At 35.3% G+C, this 19,626-nt stretch overlaps 1 protein-coding gene across 1 annotated transcript in view; it reads left to right on the top strand.

The window, feature by feature from the left end:
- Positions 1–18,631, top strand: part of LOC131065854 (GTPase LSG1-1) — a 34,064-nt gene extending 15,433 nt beyond the window's left edge. The window contains exons 4-7 of the mRNA XM_058000497.2: positions 14,614–14,707; positions 15,751–15,807; positions 16,448–16,527; positions 16,655–18,631. Coding sequence (XP_057856480.1) covers positions 14,614–14,707; positions 15,751–15,807; positions 16,448–16,527; positions 16,655–17,957 — 1,534 coding nt within the window. The 3' untranslated portion in view covers positions 17,958–18,631. The remainder of the gene's footprint in view (positions 1–14,613; positions 14,708–15,750; positions 15,808–16,447; positions 16,528–16,654) is intronic.
- The last annotated feature ends 995 nt before the right edge of the window (positions 18,632–19,626 follow it).

A 19,626-nucleotide genomic window follows, 5' to 3' on the forward strand; every position in this document is an offset into this window, starting at 1 on the left:
CTATTTGTGTTGTGTGCGGAAGCAATATCAAAAAATAATTGGAAGAAATTCTTTAATTAAATAGTCATAGGAAAGATAATGGAACTGAAACAGAAAACTTTAACCTGTGTTTTGTACATGGCACACTCTCTTGAGAGATGTGTGCTGTTTATTTCCCACTAGCTATGTCTAGGCTATGATATATATATATATATATATAATATATATATATATATATATATATATATATATATATATATATTAGGTTGAACAACATCAAAATGTAGCTGTCAAATCTAACTCTTCCTCCTCTAAGGGCAAAAGCAGCAACACTGTCATCGTTCAGCAATGCCATTTGTTGGGAGTGGACATTTGTGGTATAGTTTGTAGATTTCTGGAACCATCAATGAGGAAGACCTCATAAATTGCGTCCATGGAAGTTGCCACATCTGATTTACTTAGATTGTCTTGTATCACTGCAAATGTGCATGCAGCATGTGGTGAAAGATAGATTTGATGATCTTGAAGATAATGCAGACCCTTATGAGGGTGTTCAGCAATACAGTAGATGATAAACCATAGGCCAGCATTACTATAGGTCATAAGAATGGGTATTGAAGTATTGCTGGAGTTGTATTTGGGAATTTGTGTGAATAAAAGACACAGGTCTTCAAACGATCAAAGGCCAAAGAGGTCTAGGCTTTGTATTTTGTATGACACATTTGCTACCTTTTTGACTCTGCAAAAATGCGATTCTGTGATCTGAGTTTATAACTTTATACCTATCATATAATATGTTTTTCTTTATCCAAAAAAGGAACTTGTGAATTCTTAAACAAATCTGCTATGCTTGTCTTTCTAGAATTCATTTAACATGCTGTTTTGAAACTCATCATTCAATCAGCTTTTTTGTTCAGTTATTAAATAATTTTAACTCATACCATGTGTAGATAGGAATTTGGAATTCATCAAAGCAATAGACATTAAACTAGCTCAATCACAAAAACTAGATTGCAATGATAAGAAATTCTAAAAACATTCAATAGAGATATGAAGACAAGATAATCAAACCAAAGGCAAACCATTACAAACGCGAATATCTCCTCCATAATTCTCCATTGTCCTTCTTTCTCCTTCAAATTACTTTGTTTGTGGATCTCACCTACAAGTGTAAAAGCATGGTATGAAAGCAAGATTGACAAGATGAAATGACAACGTAAGGATACTAGAAGCGTGATTGATTTCTCTTTTTTTTTTGATTGAAGAAACTCATCCAATTTATAGACAAATTGGAGAGATGACAAGATTAGCATGAAGAGATTTGAAAGGAAATTTCAAATCAAGGATGACAAATATGACAAATTATGACAAGATTGACACGCAAGATTGATTGATTGACAAATTATGACAAAATTGACAAGATTAAAATGTCATTCCCATGAAATTAGGGAAGAGAGAAAATAGCCTCCATGATTGCAACAAATGGAAGCATAAACATAAGAATTAGGAGATGAATTTAGAGGAAATATTAGAAAAATTGAAGAAAATAGGAGAAAAAGAAATTAGGAATTAGGAGAAATTAGTAAATTAGAAAAATTGAAGAAAAAGATGAAATAGAAATTAGGTGAATTAATTAATAGGTTTTCATCCATTAATTAATTCATGAAAAGACCTAGGACTAAATAAATAGATTTATTTAACCCACCAAGAAGAAGAAAAGGATTTAATGATCAAATCATAAAACCCTAGAAATAAGAGGACAAGGAATTAGGTCAAGACAACAAGAAATTAATGTCGATTCGATCATGATTTTGATTGACAAAGGACCAATGCTGATAAACGATTAAGATTGGTTGACAAATTGACCAAGATTGACAAAGAGATCAAATTGATAGGCGCCAATTGACGAGGAACAATGACTAATTGATCCAAATTGACAAAGATCAAATTGATAGGCGCTAATTGACGAGGAACAATGACTAATTGATCCAAATTGACACGATTGAAAAGGATAACGATCGATGACGAATCGATCGCAAAATGACAAGATTGACAAGTTGATAAGGATCAATGACAAATCGATCGCAAAATGACGAGATTAACAAGAGGACAAGGATCGATGACGAATCGATTGCAAGATGACAAGATTGACAAGAGGACAAAACCCTAATTCCATCATCGATTAGGATTGACGATGTCTAAAATGATGATAAATGAGTACGCACATTGATGCGACAGGATAAGACGAATCGATCGCAAGATGACAAGATTGACAAGAGGACAAAACCCTAATTCCATCATTGATTAGGATTGACGATGTCTAAAATGATGATAAATGAGCACGCACATTGATGCGACAGGATAAGATCGACCAAAATCATAACTGAAGATTGTTATCGACAAGACCAAATTCGAAAGCTAGAAAAATGAGGAATGCAGAAGGAGGACTCGATGTTCACAAATGATAAAGACGAAGTGCGCAACATAGAAGAAATGTTAATGCGACGCAAAAACCCTAAAATAAGGCAATGCGCAAATGTTAAAATATGACTCCGCAAGCGTTGACCATTTTCAGACGTCTACACCATGTTTGAACATTGACATAGTTTGACTATGTAATCAACCTTGCAGCAGAATGGTCTGTTGGTTTAGATTTGCCTTCAATGTAGTACCATTGCATCTCAAGTTTACTATTATTGCTTTTAGTTTCTTTTTCCCTAAGATTTAAACTCTACACATTACATCTAAAGGGTACTTCTTTTCATATTTATGGGTGTGCTAATTTGTGTTTGCTTGCTTCACAATTAATAAGATTTCTGAAAGGACTTCGAATAATTTAATATCACTCTTTGAAGAATGAACTGCTCTTTGTATCCAAGTTATTGGACAAGTGAGGTGGAGAGTTCTTTATTAAGGAGTAAAAAGTTGGCATGTTCTAAAAAGTAGTGTCTAGATTTAGGAATGTGGTCAATTGGACTATTATGATAGAATGTGACTTATAAGAGAGCATCCAATGTGCTTGACCATGAGTATTGGGATGTTGGCACTTCGATATGACCATAACCACGAGTTTTGGATACCACTTGTTTTTTAGTTTCTTTTTTTATACATTGGAGGCATGGGATAAAGGTTTGTTATCTCCTTTCATAGGTGCTCTTATGTTGTTGGATAATTGTCAAGGGAATAATTGATTGTATTGGCATACACATCTTATTGTGATTAATACAAGCTTGGGTCTCTTTGTTGGTGGAGTTTTTTTCTATAAGAGTATCTCCATGTATATATGGCATTTGTATGGTTGCAATTTTAATGTTTGTTTCTTCATTAATACATGGATCTTTTTAGTTTAATTAGGTTAAATCACTATTTTGTTAATATTTACATTGTGTCATTTACTTTGTTAATGCACCTCTGCCACTTTAATGTTAAACTTTGAAGTCTTTTGTCTTCAATCTCATTTAGTCACTAGCCCTTCGTCAATGAAATTGTGGCTCCAGTATCAATAAGAATTATCACCCTTTGTCATTGTGAAATTCCTCTGACACGGAAGGCATGATATCTAGGTGCCCCTGATAGTACTGCAAGTGTGCCTCTTGGATGCTCCCCTCCTTGGTCATCATGCTGAGCCTCCACCAAAACTATCTTAGGCTTAGGTGCACCATCCTCTATATCCTCATTGGAGACCACCTCTATGTAGTGCATTTGTCCCTTTCCCAAACACCTATTTCTAGGTTGCCATAGCTCTCTGCATTTGAAACATAGCTTTTTTCTTCGGAGTTCAGTCTTAGATACTTCAATTTGGTTTGGCTTGGGGGGTAATGCATTAGGTGGAGGCATACTTTTATGAGGAAACGTTTTTTGCACAATAGTAGGTGCCTTCTTGGAATAGAATTTATCCTTAGCCACTGAATCCTGCAAGTTTAGAACTCTCTTGATGGCTTCTTGCAATGTACTTGGATCAAATGCCCTTACCAATCCTTTGAGGGGTGCAGATAGGCCCTCTACTAAAATGACTATGAGCCTCCTTTTATCATGTCTGGAACCATCATCAAAAGCCTCTGGAATTCTGCTACATAGTTTTCCACTATGCCCTCTTGATTCAGTTGTGCTAGCTTTTTGAAATGAATTTCTGTATCCTTTCTATTGAATCGCTTTATCAATGTCTCACTGAAATCTTCTAAGGTAGTGATTGAATCTTGCCCTTGGGCCATCATGCCATGATACCGCCATTTGTGGTCATCCCCTCAAGATGCAAGTTGGCAAACTTGATGGCCTCTTCTTCAAACTTAGGATTCAAAAAGAAACATGTGTCCAATTTTTGCAACCAAGCTCTTGCTGAAGAGATATCGGATACAGTGAAGGTGGGAATGGTGTTTTTTCCAAAGCAGTGTTGAATGTCCTTTCAGGGCTGCTCATCATATCTTCTCCTCGTATGCCCATTCCTTGTCTTCATCTCATAGTATTTTGTAAAGGAAGTGTCTCTTCATATGGCAGCACTTAGGGCATTGTATTTATCATGAAGTCTTGTCATTTCATCTCCCTGATTGGGTTGCTCTTCTTCCATTGGTGCTGTCCCTTCCTTTTCCAGAAAATTGGCTTTAAAGGCTCTTGTATTTGGGCTAGCTAATTCCCTATCAGCACCAGAGCTGATCCCTTTGATCCCATTTTTAATAGGTTTACCAGTACTCAGTGGTTGATACAGTCCTCTTAGGAGTTGGACCATCTCAACCATTGTGCCCCTCATATCAGCTTGAAACCATGGCTCTAAAGGATCTTGTATTTGGGTTAGCTAAGACCCTATCATCATTATAGCTTGCTCCCTTTGATCCCATTTTTAATAGGTCTACCAGTACTCATTGGTTGATTCAGTCCTCTTAGGAGCTGGACCATCTCATCCATGGTGCCCCTCATATTAGCCTGAAACACCTACCTCTCCTTGATGATCTCCCAAAAATAGTCTTCAACTTTGTCACCCATGGCAGCCTCTTTCCTCTTTTACCTCTGTTGATACCTCAATCCTTTTTCACTAACACTCATGAATCTGCATAGATACACAGGTTGGCAGGATGTGTAATGTCCCCAACTAGTGATTACCTGAATTTTGTCCTAAATTAGTAATTCCACAATATGGTTTATCATCTTTTCAATATATAAGAGTAACTTGATCTAGTCATTCAATAAACTTAGTAATGGACAAATAAATACGGATATAATAACAAATATATTACATAGGATAAACATGTCTTTTACCCATAACCAATCATGGTTTAGTTTGGTAGGAAAGCCTCACGAGGGTGCTTGTAAACTGCTCAACCCAACTAACCCCAAGAGTGCGCAGCGTCCCACTATGACAACTCACCTCTTGGCCCACAAGAGGCAGGAATGCCCCACTATGACAATTCCATCTCTTGGGCGGTGACCTACTTAGCTTGGGAGAACTGGTAAACTGCAATTCCCTTACTTTCTCCATTCATTCCTTTGATTGATTACAAGATAAGACATACGCACATATATAAATAATCTAAGAAAATATAATCAAAGTAATTTATTCACTATATCCATAATAATATATATATTTATAAAAAACGAAATATATATATATATATATATATATATAAAATTTGTTTTTTATAAATATATAAATATAATCTTATTGATATTATTTCAAGTATGTATGTATTTATATCAAGCGAATATAAATCTTGCTAACATCATTATCATAAATAAATCTATTATCCTTATTTGGATTTGAATATATATGCATAAATGAATTAAATTATATGACCAATTATTTATGTATTTGCGAATCACCTATTATATAAGTTATTAATGATTCTATGAACCATTAACTCTCTTCATATAATAATTTCTATTGATAATACAAGAATATTAAATACTTAAAATATATAAGAAATTCACTATCCTTCCTATCATATTTATGCATTAATATTCTTATCATATAATCTGTAGATTTCTTTATTGAAATGGTGATCGATCAATATTAAATCATGAATCTTCCTTACCAATAAAAATTGGTTACTGCTGCTCTAATCTCGGTTTGACCAAACTGCCTTTCTCCTTCAGCATTCGAGTAACATCCAATGGCTATCTTAAAAGCCATGTCCCATGCCCATGACACAGTGGAGTCTCTTCCCAAAGTTCGTGCCTTTCCTTTGACCGCTAGGTAATGCTTGTTGGTAATAATGTGTGCCCAGCCAGTGATTCATATTTTAATTTAGTTAGTGGTTATTATATATTATAATTGGCAGTTTTCATTATTAGTAATAACTCTGATTTGATTTATTGTTAATTATAAATTGTTTATCCATTGCTTATTAATACATACAAGTAATATTATTAAGGGAAATAAATAGTAATGATAGGCTCTGAAATATGTTTATATACTGATCAGTTGTTTAAAAGATTCATACCTATTTTTAATTTGAATGAATTGACGCATCGATATATCCAAATACAATTTATTGTTTACAATATTGGGGATATGGGGATATGACAGGATGCCAAGCTCTGATACCAATGTAAGAACCCTAGTGTTTTACTAATGTTTTCTTTAAAAATCAGATCTGCTAGCCACTCAGAGTAAAACTGGTAAACAGAATCAGAATTTGAAACCCTTCTCAACATGATATTACAAGCAAGCATCTTTACTGTAGAACAACATTGGCACAAGGGATCAACAGAACACAATTTCACTTAATTTGCACGATTTACTCAACCAATGTGTATAAAACCAATCCTAACCTGAATCTGAGTGCATAGTTTCTTGTGGCCAACATTGCAATACATGACCGTGATCTGTTACAGGTTGGGTCTGTCTTCTACCTAATTTCTGATCCGCAGTTGAGTATGGATGAGCCTGTGAATCGCCACAATGCCAGGATGAAAATTGAAGCATATACCCTTCAGTGCTTGGCCCTTAATTCGCTCTCCTCTTTGTGCCTTAATCAGGTTTTATTTGTTATGCAAGGTTTTACCAAGCAGCGCCTAGTAATTTGTCTAGTACTCATAGGAATACCAGATCTGCAAATGGTAATAAAATGAGAGGTCTGTCAGATACACCTGGGCATGATCCATGCCACTTCTGTTGGCTCCTATCAGATGCAACTCACAAATTCTCCTCCCAAGTTGTGGACACCATAGTAGTGGATTGAAATTCAAGCTTGCTGGTTGAGTGATGTTCGACCTATGATCTGTCCTGGTTCCTTGCTGCACCCCTGAATAGACCTGCAGTGAGTATAATTTGAGCAGATTGAAAGTGCATAATGCAAAGAAGTATTTAGGAGGGTAGGTTTTCCGTCCTGCTGGAGTGACCGAGGAAATCATCCTTATAAAATCTTCATATGCTCCCCTCCGCCAAAAGACCCCTACTTATATCTGATTATTTAAGGTTGGTACCAAAGAATAAACCAGGTTGGCCACAAAGAAAGGAAAAATATTATTTTAATTAATAAGTTATCAAATTGGCACCCAAGAGAGGTTTGGGTTGGCCCCCCAAAACGTATATATTCGTTAAGAGTATTAAAACACTTTTTAAAGCCTGTTTCTTCGGCCCAGCTAGTAGGGCAGGGATATGACACATGTGGATGCACCTAGCAGAGATGGACTGTCTGCTGCCTCAAGTGATAAATGTTATTCTAGTTAGGTGAATGAATAATTATTTTCTTGTCCCCAATTGATTAGGTTCACTGTTAGAATCAAATTGTTTTATAATTTTCTTATATTTTTAATATATATAATGTATCATTTCTCCATTGTCTCATCGTTGTCCAGAGGAGAATTTTTGCCAATCTAAAAGGGCATCCCACCATGCTGGAAACTCAGCCGCATGGCAGCAAAAATCATTTGGGGAAAAAATCAGCAAACCGAAAGAATAAGATTTTTTGAAAAATCGGATTTATTAAAAATGTGAAAAATTGTAATTTAAGTGCATTTCCATAGCATAGAGATTTAGAGAGCAAATAAAATAGAGAGTTTGATCCATGAACTATAGAAAACAGGATATTGTTTTTTATATTCATATCACTGCTTACATTGCATTGCACAAAGCATACTTCATATAGCGTAAATACTAAATATAAAATAGATGGTTACAGTTGTACAAAATTTCAATTAATATACTCTATACAAAGTCAACCTACTAAGTACAAAGTTCCAGAAAATCAAATGTAGCCAATGACTTGCTACTACAAATAGGGCTATGCTAGAGGGTTACAGGTCTTGATGAAGCTCGTAGTTCAGAACCTCTCCTAAGTCATTCAACCTCTTGACTATCCAAGTTGGCCTTCAAGATCTCAAAATCCTCAGGTCCAAGAAATTTTTTAGAAAGACAGTTTTTCTTTGTTAATCAGACATCATAATTTACAAAATGGGAATCAAATGGTTCATTTTTGTGATTTAATAGCACTTGCAATTTCTAGAATAGTGTGAAAAAGAACTATATTAAGAGTGTGAAAGGGAAAGTATATGATAAAGGAAGCAATTGCAAAGTTCAACTTGATAGGTTTTGAATCAAATAGCTCAAGATAAAGTAATAGAAAATGCTTTTGAAACATAATCTTACATTTTAGAAGACCTTAATTGATATTGAAATGTTCTCACTGATAGCTATTTTAGCAGATTTGTAGAACAATAAAGGCATAGTTAAATATTTTTCCATTAGATTGTAAAGACCTGCTAGTACAAAAGAAGAGTGTGACTATTTGAGCCACAGTTTTAAGTATTATTCTGATTAATTAAGAAAAACAGGTTTTCAGGACCCGAAACCTTTTACATAGGAGATAAAGATAAGACAATAAAAAATCCAGAGCATATAAACCGCTTACAAAACGACTGGCAAAAAAGCCAGCAAACCAAAAGGACAGCTAAAGAAAAAAACAGCAAAAAAACTAGGAAAGCACTACACAGCTATAGTCTTCAGAAGGTCCTCCGCCTTTTTCACCAACTGGTCATAGGTGGCCCCAACAGCTTTGAGATCTTCCAGGTCCTTGGGTTGGCCACAAAGAAAGGAAAAATATTATTTTAATTAATAAGTTATCAAATTGGCACCCAAGAGAGGTTTGGGTTGGCCCCACAAAACGTATATATTCGTTAAGAGTATTAAAACACTTTTTAAAGCCTGTTTCTTCGGCCCAGCTAGTAGGGCAGGGATATGACACATGTGGATGCACCTAGCAGAGATGGACTGTCTGCTGCCTCAAGTGATAAATGTTATTCTAGTTAGGTGAATGAATAATTATTTTCTTGTCCCCAATTGATTAGGTTCACAGTTAGAATCAAATTGTTTTATAATTTTCTTATATTTTTAATATATATAATGTATCATTTCTCCATTGTCTCTCCGTTGTCCAGAGGAGAATTTTTGCCAATCTAAAAGGGCATCCCACCATGCTGGAAACTCAGCCGCATGGCAGCAAAAATCATTTGGGGAAAAAATCAGCAAACCGAAAGAATAAGATTTTTTGAAAAATCAAATTTATTAAAAATGTGAAAAATTGTAGATAAAAAAAATTACTCTTAACAAAATTTAAGTGCATTTCCATAGCATAGAGATTTAGAGAGCAAATAAAATAGAGAGTTTGATCCATGAACTATAGAAAACAGGATATTGTTTTTTATATTCATATCACTGCTTACATTGCATTGCACAAAGCATACTTCATATAGCTTAAATACTAAAATATAAAATAGATGGTTACAGTTGTGCAAAATTTAAATTAATATATGGTTACAGTTGTTTTCATATATTTCCTCTTCTTACCAGTTTCAAAATCCGAAACATCCAAGCTCTCCTCAGAATCACTCGGTGGGTCACTATCAGGATCCTCATCCACTGAAAAGACAGAGTCAGACCCATCCTCCTTAGACTCTATAGAGGGCTGCGGGCAGGCTATTTGATTGGCCTTGAGATGGTCATAATTAAGGACCATTAAGCCTTGATGCATGGCAGTGTCCCCCAAAGCGTTCTCTTTGGAAGCCTTAATAGTGACATTCATCGAGCATAACAGAAAATAAGGAAAATTAACCTTCTCATCATGCCTAAAATGATTCAACAAGACGAAATGGTAGCCATAAACTTTTGTAAACCTACCATCTAATGTAATGTAGCGCATTAAAACAAAGAGGACTTCCCGCCAAGGATTAACAAAAGCCCTAGGGGGATGGTAAGTTTTACTTAACTTCACCAGGCGTTTTTCTCCTTCTTGGTTTCCGGATATCTGTCAATGGCCTCCTTACTGACTTTTCTGTCTCTATAGAAGTTGCATCCTTCCCTTCTGAGGCCCGTGGCTTGGGCAATAAGGTCTTCATCAATTTCAACAGTCTGGTCTCCCATTTTCAGCATACCCTTTCTCCAGTTTTTGCAGAAAAAACTGGTAACCGTGCCATCCCGTCCGTGGAGTCTCTCCATGAATTTCGAAAAACAGTCTGGTCTCCCATTTTCAGCATACCCTTTCTCTAGTTTTTGCAGAAAAAACTGGTAACCGTGCCATCCCGTCCGTGGAGGCTCTCCATGAATTTCGAAAAACCACCCTTCTGCAGGATGCTCCAGACCGCCTCCTTCCGTTTCCATTCCTTGCAGCTGCTAGGTTCGTATCGCCGTCTGTTTCCGCCCATATTTTCGCTGTTCAGAGCCGAATTTTGAAACTTGCAGAGAGTTTTAGCCAGAAAGCTTATCGGAACTATCAATTTAACCCAGAAAGCGTGGGAAGTGATGGAATAAGTATTATAATTAATGAGGCTGACATTATTATAATAACTCGAAGTACTCCATTTAATCCTTTTCATTATTATTCTGTCCATCAAAAATATTTGGAGTGCTTCTATATCGGTCCTTAAAAATGATTAGTCTGACATTCTCTAGGAGTCTTTGTTCTCCCGTCCACGTAATCATTTCATCTTTATTAACCGCCACGTTGGCAGCCCAGTCAGCAGAGCCATTGGCCTCACGGTAGATATGGGATATGTAATTTTTTTCAAAAGTGCTGATAAGGTCTCTAGCAACTTTAATGATATTGTTGATCGAACATGATGGCTTTGAGGTCCCCTTGAGACAATTTATGATGATGTTTAACTCCCCTTCAATCCATATGTAGGGGCAATTCCATTTTTTAGCAAGGAGAATACCATGGAGAGCTGCCATTGCTTCTGCTTTATGGTTTGTTTGGCTCCCTATTGGGACAGCAACCATTTCCTTGCAAACACCTTTAATAGCTCCACAACCTGCAGGGCTTGGGTTACCTTTTGCAGCACCATCAAAATTGACTTTGAACCAGCCATTGGGGGGGGGTTTGCCACCTAGCTTCAAGTCTTTTCTTTTGATTAGGGTCAGAACTGCCAGCAATCTTAAAATTCCAGGAGCTTAAAAACATTGATGGAGCTTAAATTTTTGTTGATTTTGTGTATAAGTAGATGATGGAGTTAAAAACATTGATGGACTCTGAGTTGAGATTTTGAGAGATATAAATTTCAATGAAAAATCAAAGCATGAGGAACAATCCCTTCAATGGGGCAATTGCCGCTGATATCTATTTGAATCGTTAAAGAAAAAATATATGAGGCTTGCTTCGGGAGGGATTAAGATATGCCCACAAGACTAGGGCATGACTTCTCTCAAGGCACATATTAGTTTCCCTGATACTTATATAACATGCATGGAATGCTACACTAAATATGTCTAAACTCTAAAGCATTAATGTATTGCTATTGTACTCCTTGCAGACAATTTGAACCTACATGTATATGACTTGCCTAAATGGATTGTAATTTCTTAACAAGTGCAGTACATACATTCAAGCAATGAGTTTCACCAATTAACAAAGCATTAAGCTTGCAGAATATATAGGAAATTTAAATATAACCAAAGCAATCTTTCATTTTGGTATAAAGTATGCAACAGTCCATTTTTTCAGCATTGCAAGCTGATTTTTATCTTTTTGATAGGAACCATTCTGCTTCGGATTCCACAATGTCTATATACTATTATGTATGTATTTCTCCTTCCTGCTTGATTATACAATTGTCACTACCCTTCACCTTTGTCATTAAAACTTGATAGCCAGTGTCAAACTGAAGCTCCAAATTATTACACTTTGTTAGCATTTGAAAAGGAAATTTGTCCCAACCAAACCTTGATAATCTAAACAACCACCTTCATATTATTGTTGACAATTGAAATGTTAAAATTCCTTTGAATAATCACGATCACAATAATTTTAAGGAAACAAACCTCTTTAGGTTGATATCAAGCCAATAGAGTCGCATTTCAGTTTAGTTTGGCTTTCTATATTTACTTTTGGGAAGTACTCTTACAAGCAGTTATGTTAAAAAAATCAGATTGAAGCCTTAGTATTTATGATATTGTCTACTATTTCGCATTTAATTGTGTCTTTAAATTTATATGCATGGAAAGCATTACTACTAGCCAAAGGCAAATGATAGTAGTGTGGAATACTAAGAAAAAAAAAGCACATCTCTTAACCATTCCATGTTAATATCCTTATTCCTTAACATCAAATGTAGATAAGTACCAGAGAATGTGTCTCTATTTTAATGTCCTTAACATCGATTAGAAATATACATCCATTTAAGGTTGCCTACGTAAGATATGCCTCAACAACTTAATGAAATCTGGTGAACCATAGCTCGACAGCTAGTGCTCAGTTGTGTGCTAAAAATTCACAAAAAACCTGATTAAATAGCAATTTTGTGCGGTTAGGGTTTTATGACAGGTTAGTGGACATAGTATGCTGCTTGGACAATTTTTTGGTGATTTTTGTGTGATTTGAACCCTTAAAAATTGTTGTAATATTCCCTTCTTAAATGCGATTTAAAAATAAAATAATAATTTAAAAAAAAAACATATATAATATAATTATAAAATGCATGAAATAGAGATTTCTGAATTTCAGTTGATCATTGTATGAATGAATTTATAGAGTTCCGTCTTAAGGACTTCCAGATGTATTTATTTATCAGATTTGCTTCTGCAAATAATATATTATCCAGTAAATAATATATATTATTCCAATGATTCATTTGAAGACATTATATCCTAATTTATAAAGTCATCGCTGCAGTATGATATTAATACTGTGGTATCAGTTGGTGAATTGTTTCTTTATGTTGCCAATCGTACACTTTGATAAAGGATCCCCCATGTTTAGAGGGGACAACTTCGAACAATTTCTGACACAAATCTATTTGTCTGGCTTTTCCTCTAACTACCGTACATGATCTAAAGAGAATATCACTATGTCATGGCTTGCCAAGCTAGTTGCAGCCTTATTGGGATTGCTAAGATAATAAGGCATTTAATAAAGTTGACTTAAGAAAACATTAGCAGCAATTAGTAAAGACATGAAATTAAAATTAAAAAGGGGCTCAAGACCAATGATTAAGGGTGGAGGGTTAGACCCTTTCAAAAGGTAACATTTGTGAAAGGTTGCGACTCCCTCAATGATAATGTATAAAAGGGAAATCAACTCATTTGAAATGGGACATCAATTGAGCAATAAAATGGGAATAAGCATCTGATCTATAATCAGAATATAAGACAAAATAAGAGCAGAATCTGAGTTTAGTAAGTTTATGGAAATGTGATACAAGTATATGAATGCAACATTTGTATTTTTCTGAAAGATATGGGGGTAATCGTTCTACGAAAGATCTGATAAGTGAATCAGATCCAGCATACAGCTATTGTGCATTATGTCAGTGATTTGGTATAAGTCTATTTTATACAGTCAATCTTCCTATATGCATTTATAGATATTGATTATAATAAGCTCAATACTTATATATCTTTCTGCATATATACATGTATTTATCCCATAATCAATCAAATGTAAAGTTGGAGGAAATAAGCTAGGGAGATGAGGTTTACTGGCTCCCCCAAACTAAGTTGACCACCTCGAGGGATGAAATTGGTCATAGTTGGACATTCCTGCCGCTTGTGGGCTGAGAGGCGAATATATTACCCCAAGAGATGGAACTGGTCATAGGCGGACATTCAATTTGCATGTGGGACAAGAGGCAAGTTGCTATGATTGAATGTTGCATGCTCTTGGGCTTAGTTGGGTTGGGCAATTTATTGGTGCCCTTTCGAGTTTTCCTACTGAACTAAGCTATGATTAGTTATAGGATAGTTAGCTAGTTACAATGCTTATCATAATATACTTATTCACTAATCTATGTATTTGTTCATTATCTCTTGAATTATTAATGATTAAATGAATTTACTTTAGTTTGTTATTGTTAAAAGATAAATTATATTATTGGAATTGTTAATTTTGGGCACAAACAGGATAATTCCAATTTGGGGATATTACAATTGTTGAAAACCATAGCTGATTAAATTGCAAAAGGGCAAAAACTTGTTTCGACTGGTGATTTTTTAAAAATTGAAAAAAGTGGGATTTTTGGAGGATTTATGCTTCTATGCTTCATCAGAGGAACATGGGGACAATTTTAGCTCTGTTTCTTTGTGTTACCTTGCGAAATGGAATATCATAATTAATATATGGAATTAGTTTTACTTTATTCAAGTAATGAATTATCAATCTCTGTGAATTTTCATTCAATAATGCTGCTGATGTGGTTTGTCATTATGGTTTTCAGGCTAGAGGAGAATGAAAAACTTGTCATTACACCTTTCGAAAAGAATATTGACATATGGAGGCAGCTTTGGCGAGTGCTGGAGCGAAGTGATCTAGTATTGTTTCTATATCCTTGTCTATCTGTTTATTGTGAATTTGGGTATGGGTAGCTTGAATGGTCTAGGTTTTCAATGAACTTGTGGAAATGTGTGAAGTTAAAGTGAAGTCAGAAATTTAAATGCTGAATAACTTATGTTGCCTTGTATTTTCTTGACAACAAGTGTTATGAGAGGGATTTCAATATCAAGTGGAACATTGAAAATTTGTGATTGCTATACTAGATATCATGTTTACACAGTTTGAAGTTATGAAAAAAATACATTAAAAGTAATGAAATATTTCTGTTCATCAACTTTGCCATGGGCAAAAATCTCAATGAAAATTTTGACTAATATATTTCACTCACTACTGTAGCTATTAGTTTAAGTATCTCTGAACTGTCCAGAATAAAACTGCTGTAGCTTTTGGTTTACTTGATTCAACATTTAACATCTACATTTTAATAATGTAAGATGTCTCCTGGGCATTTGAACACGGGCCTCCATTATGAAAGCCCTGACGATATACTGCTTGAGCTGATCCCATTTGACTATTCTACTTTTATTTTCAGTTTATTGAATGTTTTTACAATGTAGAATGATTATGGTAAGCAGGAAAGGTTTGGGTAATGCTTATCCCTTGTACAGATATATGTGAAAAGTTTAATTGCAATCACTTTCTATTGAATCTTAATCTAAGCAGCTCTGATCATTAATCAGATCTCATTTTAATCCTTTTTCAAATTGTTATTGGCCGATATAAACTTTGGCCTTTGTGTGTAGTACCTTTATCTACATCATATTGGTTCATGTACATGTTGCTTAGGTGGAAATAGAACTGAATTTATCAAATGAGCAGAACTGAGAATGCTTTCGTTTTTGTACTCAGCACACAAGGAAGCATTATCTATAGAATGCAAATGCTTCCTTGTGATTACATACATTTTTCCTTACTCAATGATCTTCAGTAATGCTTTTTTCTTAATGTTTGTTAACAGGTTTTATATGTGATCTTTTGCACAGTCACATTTTGGTTAACTAATAATGTTCTTATGTTCCAGGTGGTTACAGTGGTGGATGGCCGCAATCCATTATTTTACCGTTGCCCTGATTTAGAGGTTAGTTGTCTATTCTTTCCATCTATAACATCAAACATGGTATAGGCTGCAGTGCAGTGGTCTTATGGATGGATAAACAGAATAATGATATATACGGGCAAAAGAAGGGAGACTCCTATGAGATTTCACTACTTGCTCTTGTTCTTTGTTGTTTAGAATGACAAAATATGCAAGTCATGTACATCAAGCATTTGGAGTGACTTGATAGAAGATAACTTGAACCTTTGGATAAAATGCACCAATAAATAAATGTAAGCTTCTGAGGAAACGGACATCCTCTCAGACCTGTTTAATAGGTCATCAGGACTTTTCAAGACCACAAATAGTCAAATCCATTTCTTTTGGATGATTAATAACAATCATGATGGAAAGTACTGCACGAGGATTGTACAGGACCTCCGTAATATGTCCTGCATAGTGTTATTGATTGTTCACAGATGATGATCACAGCTCAAGCTGTATTAATTTTTCAATATCTGGAAAAAAAGCCACTAAATTGTGTTCATAATGTTTATTGCAAATTTGCCAAAAATAACTTCACTTGTACAGGGCATTAGTCAACTTCATTCATGTTTTTTCTTTCTAGCAGATTTGTATCTTTAGCAAATTCCTAGTTTACAGTTGTTCCTTTCATCTGCAGGAATATGTGAAGGAGATCAATTCTCAAAAGAAAACAATGTTGCTTGTGAATAAAGCAGATCTTTTGCCAGTATATATGAGGTGGTTCCTCTTCTGCAGTGATTGATTTTTAAATTTGGTACTTCTTATATCATGAAGTTGTGAATGGAACTTTTGTGAATAAAAAATGGACAAATGCTAATTATTGATATGGCATTTGAAATTGCAGGGTGAAATGGGCAAAATATTTTCATTCACAGGGTATATTATATGTATTTTGGTCTGCTAAGGCTGCTTCATATGCTTTAGAAGGTAAAGAAGGGCTGAACTCTGCAACTTCTGTAGAATCCACAGAAGAATTACAAAAGTTGGTTGTCTCAGTTGAAGATACTAAAATATATGGCAGAGAAGAGCTGTTGAACCGTTTGCAAAAAGAGGCAGAAGCAATTTCAACAAGTATTAAAGCTTCAAATCATGATTCAGCTCATTGTCATAGTGGAGCATCTACTAGCAATTCCAGTACATTGTATCCTGCTTCTACACGTGTGGTTGTAGGGTTTGTTGGCTATCCTAATGTGGGAAAAAGTTCCACAATTAATGCATTGGTTGGAGAGAAGAAAACTGGGGTCACATCAACACCTGGAAAAACCAAGCATTTTCAAACACTTATTATTTCTGACAAGCTTATGCTGTGTGACTGTCCCGGATTGGTTTTTCCTAGCTTTTCCAGCTCCAGAGCTGATATGGTTGCTTTTGGGGTTTTGCCTATTGATCGGATGACTGATCATAGGGCGGCTATACAAGTTGTAGCTGAAAAGGTTCCTAGATATACTCTGGAAAATATATATAGGATATCATTGCCTAAGCCCAAACCATATGAGCCACAGGATAGACCTCCTGCAGCTTTTGAGCTTCTAAGGACATATGCTCGTTCACGAGGATATGTCGGGACAGGAGGTTTGCCAGATGAGACACGTGCGACCCGACAAATTCTGAAAGACTACATTGATGGCAAGCTACCTCATTTTGAAATGCCATTGGATAGAGAAAACAGTGTGAAAGGTGAAGATATCAGAGATTATGCTTCTCCAGAATTGCAAATAGAAGATTCTAGAGTCGGTCTGCAAGAGGGAGCTTTGGATATCCATGATGATCAACTAGGATCTACTTCTTCCATTGAAGATGATTATGCACATGGTAATGACCAAGTTTCTTGCATGGTAAATGGTAGCTCCAATGAGGAAGCTAAAATGGGACAGCTTTTAGATGTAATGGGTAGCACAAGTCTAGAGGGTGTACTAGATGACCTTGGTGCTTTTGACTCTGTAAATGGTGTAGGATCAGTGGGTTCCTCAAGGAAGAAAAACAGTGAGGGAATGCGCGCTCAACATAAAATGCATAAGAAACTACAGAGAAAAAAGGATCGCTCTTGGCGAGCGGGTAATGATGACAGTGATGGCATGCCTGCTGCAAAAGTGGTACAGAAGCCAGTTAGTCATGGTGCTGCTAGACAACTACTAAAGATCCAATGAGTGTAGCCAATGGTTGTTCAATGTTTGGATGGCTTGTCTGCTGCAGAACGCTTAAAATAGCTAGTTGTCATGTTGCTGCTTGACTGGATTGAAGAATGCTGTGAATATTTATCACTGAATTTTAAATTTTTATTAGTGCATTGTAAAATCTGGACCATAATGCTTCTACTTTAGGCATTTTGGTTACAGCTTTTCTTGGCCAAAACCAGGTAAGCAGTAAAGAGTAATATTCTCATCTCATATGAGCCTGACACATCATATGGATGATGGCATCAAGGCATTGACATCTTTGAACTTTCATCATCCTTCAATTTATTTTTACTATAATGGAGATATATCTCTACTTTGTATTGCCATTTGACCATATTGACGGCACATATAACAGTCAAAGCAAACTATTTTCAGTAAGATCTGACCGTACTTATACATAGCATAATGCTTCTTGATATCGCTTTGGGTTTATGAGAATGTGAAATTAATTAATGATGCCTATTTGCATTGTTGCACGCTAGGCACTGGATGTTGGCATACTGAGCATGTATATTTAAAGCTATTTGCTTCTGCCACTTTTTTAGGATTCTCGATGGCAAGATGTAATATCTCACAAGAATTGTACTGATACAGTAAATTGAAATTTATTTAATTATTGCATCTGACAGATTCAACATTTATAATTTGTGTATTTGTGATGAAATGGTCAGACTTATAATTTTGTAAATCGATATGTTGCACAGGGCTTTTGCTCATATTAAAAGTGCATGCTTAAATTATGATTACCTGTTAAATATGCAGCTTTTAATCTTTTATCACAAGTGAAGCAAGTATTGTCAAGAATGACTCATGGTTTGTTGCATCAAAGGAAGATTATGTAAGCTACCATGGGACAGGTGCATCCAGTTGGCATTTAGCTCGCTTCATCTGTTAGCAGATAATTAATATGGAGTTACCGAAAGAGAAGACATTTTATATAGAATGAGTTTGAGGGTATGTTTTGCTTTTGTTCTAATTTCATTTTACTGTGATTTTGTTATCCTTCCCTTAAGAGAAAATTCCATCTTCCAACCAATCAACGCTGCATTTTTTATAATGCTAGATGTGATGCCAAAAATATGTGTTGAACGGTTGAACCTCAATGCATAACTAACAAAAGACAAAGTTAATCAAAATCAAAAGGTACGTGTGTGGGTGAGGATGTACTCAGACCCAGACTTTAGTAGTATTTCCTGAAGATGTTAAGATATATAATAATGCAATGAAATATGGAAATTTTAGCAACTTGATATTATGTATAATAAAAATAATTAACACATTAGCATAGAAAAATAGTTATTCTGTTTGGTTGGGATTTTTTAAGAAAAGATTTCTGGCTATGCTGAGAAGCATGTAGAGCAAGGAGTTTACTACATATGCTCCACATTCAAATGCTCCTTCCGTTTCACTCCCATGTCCTTTCATAGGGCGGTTTTTGGAAACAATGTAGCATATTCTTGCAATGTCACCTAAAAGATTAGGCCCAGGAGTGGTCCATCTGGAATATGGAGGCAGAACTCTGGCTGTTTTCCATGAGTACATTTTTGTCCTAATTGAGATGTGGGTGTAATATCCTTCATCCCTGATAACATTTAATGGCACTGCAATCATATTTAGTACTTACTGTGTCTTAGTCACA

The sequence above is a fragment of the Cryptomeria japonica genome, chromosome 6, assembly GCF_030272615.1.
Source record: "Cryptomeria japonica chromosome 6, Sugi_1.0, whole genome shotgun sequence".
In the NCBI taxonomy this organism is placed as follows: Eukaryota; Viridiplantae; Streptophyta; class Pinopsida; order Cupressales; family Cupressaceae; genus Cryptomeria; species Cryptomeria japonica.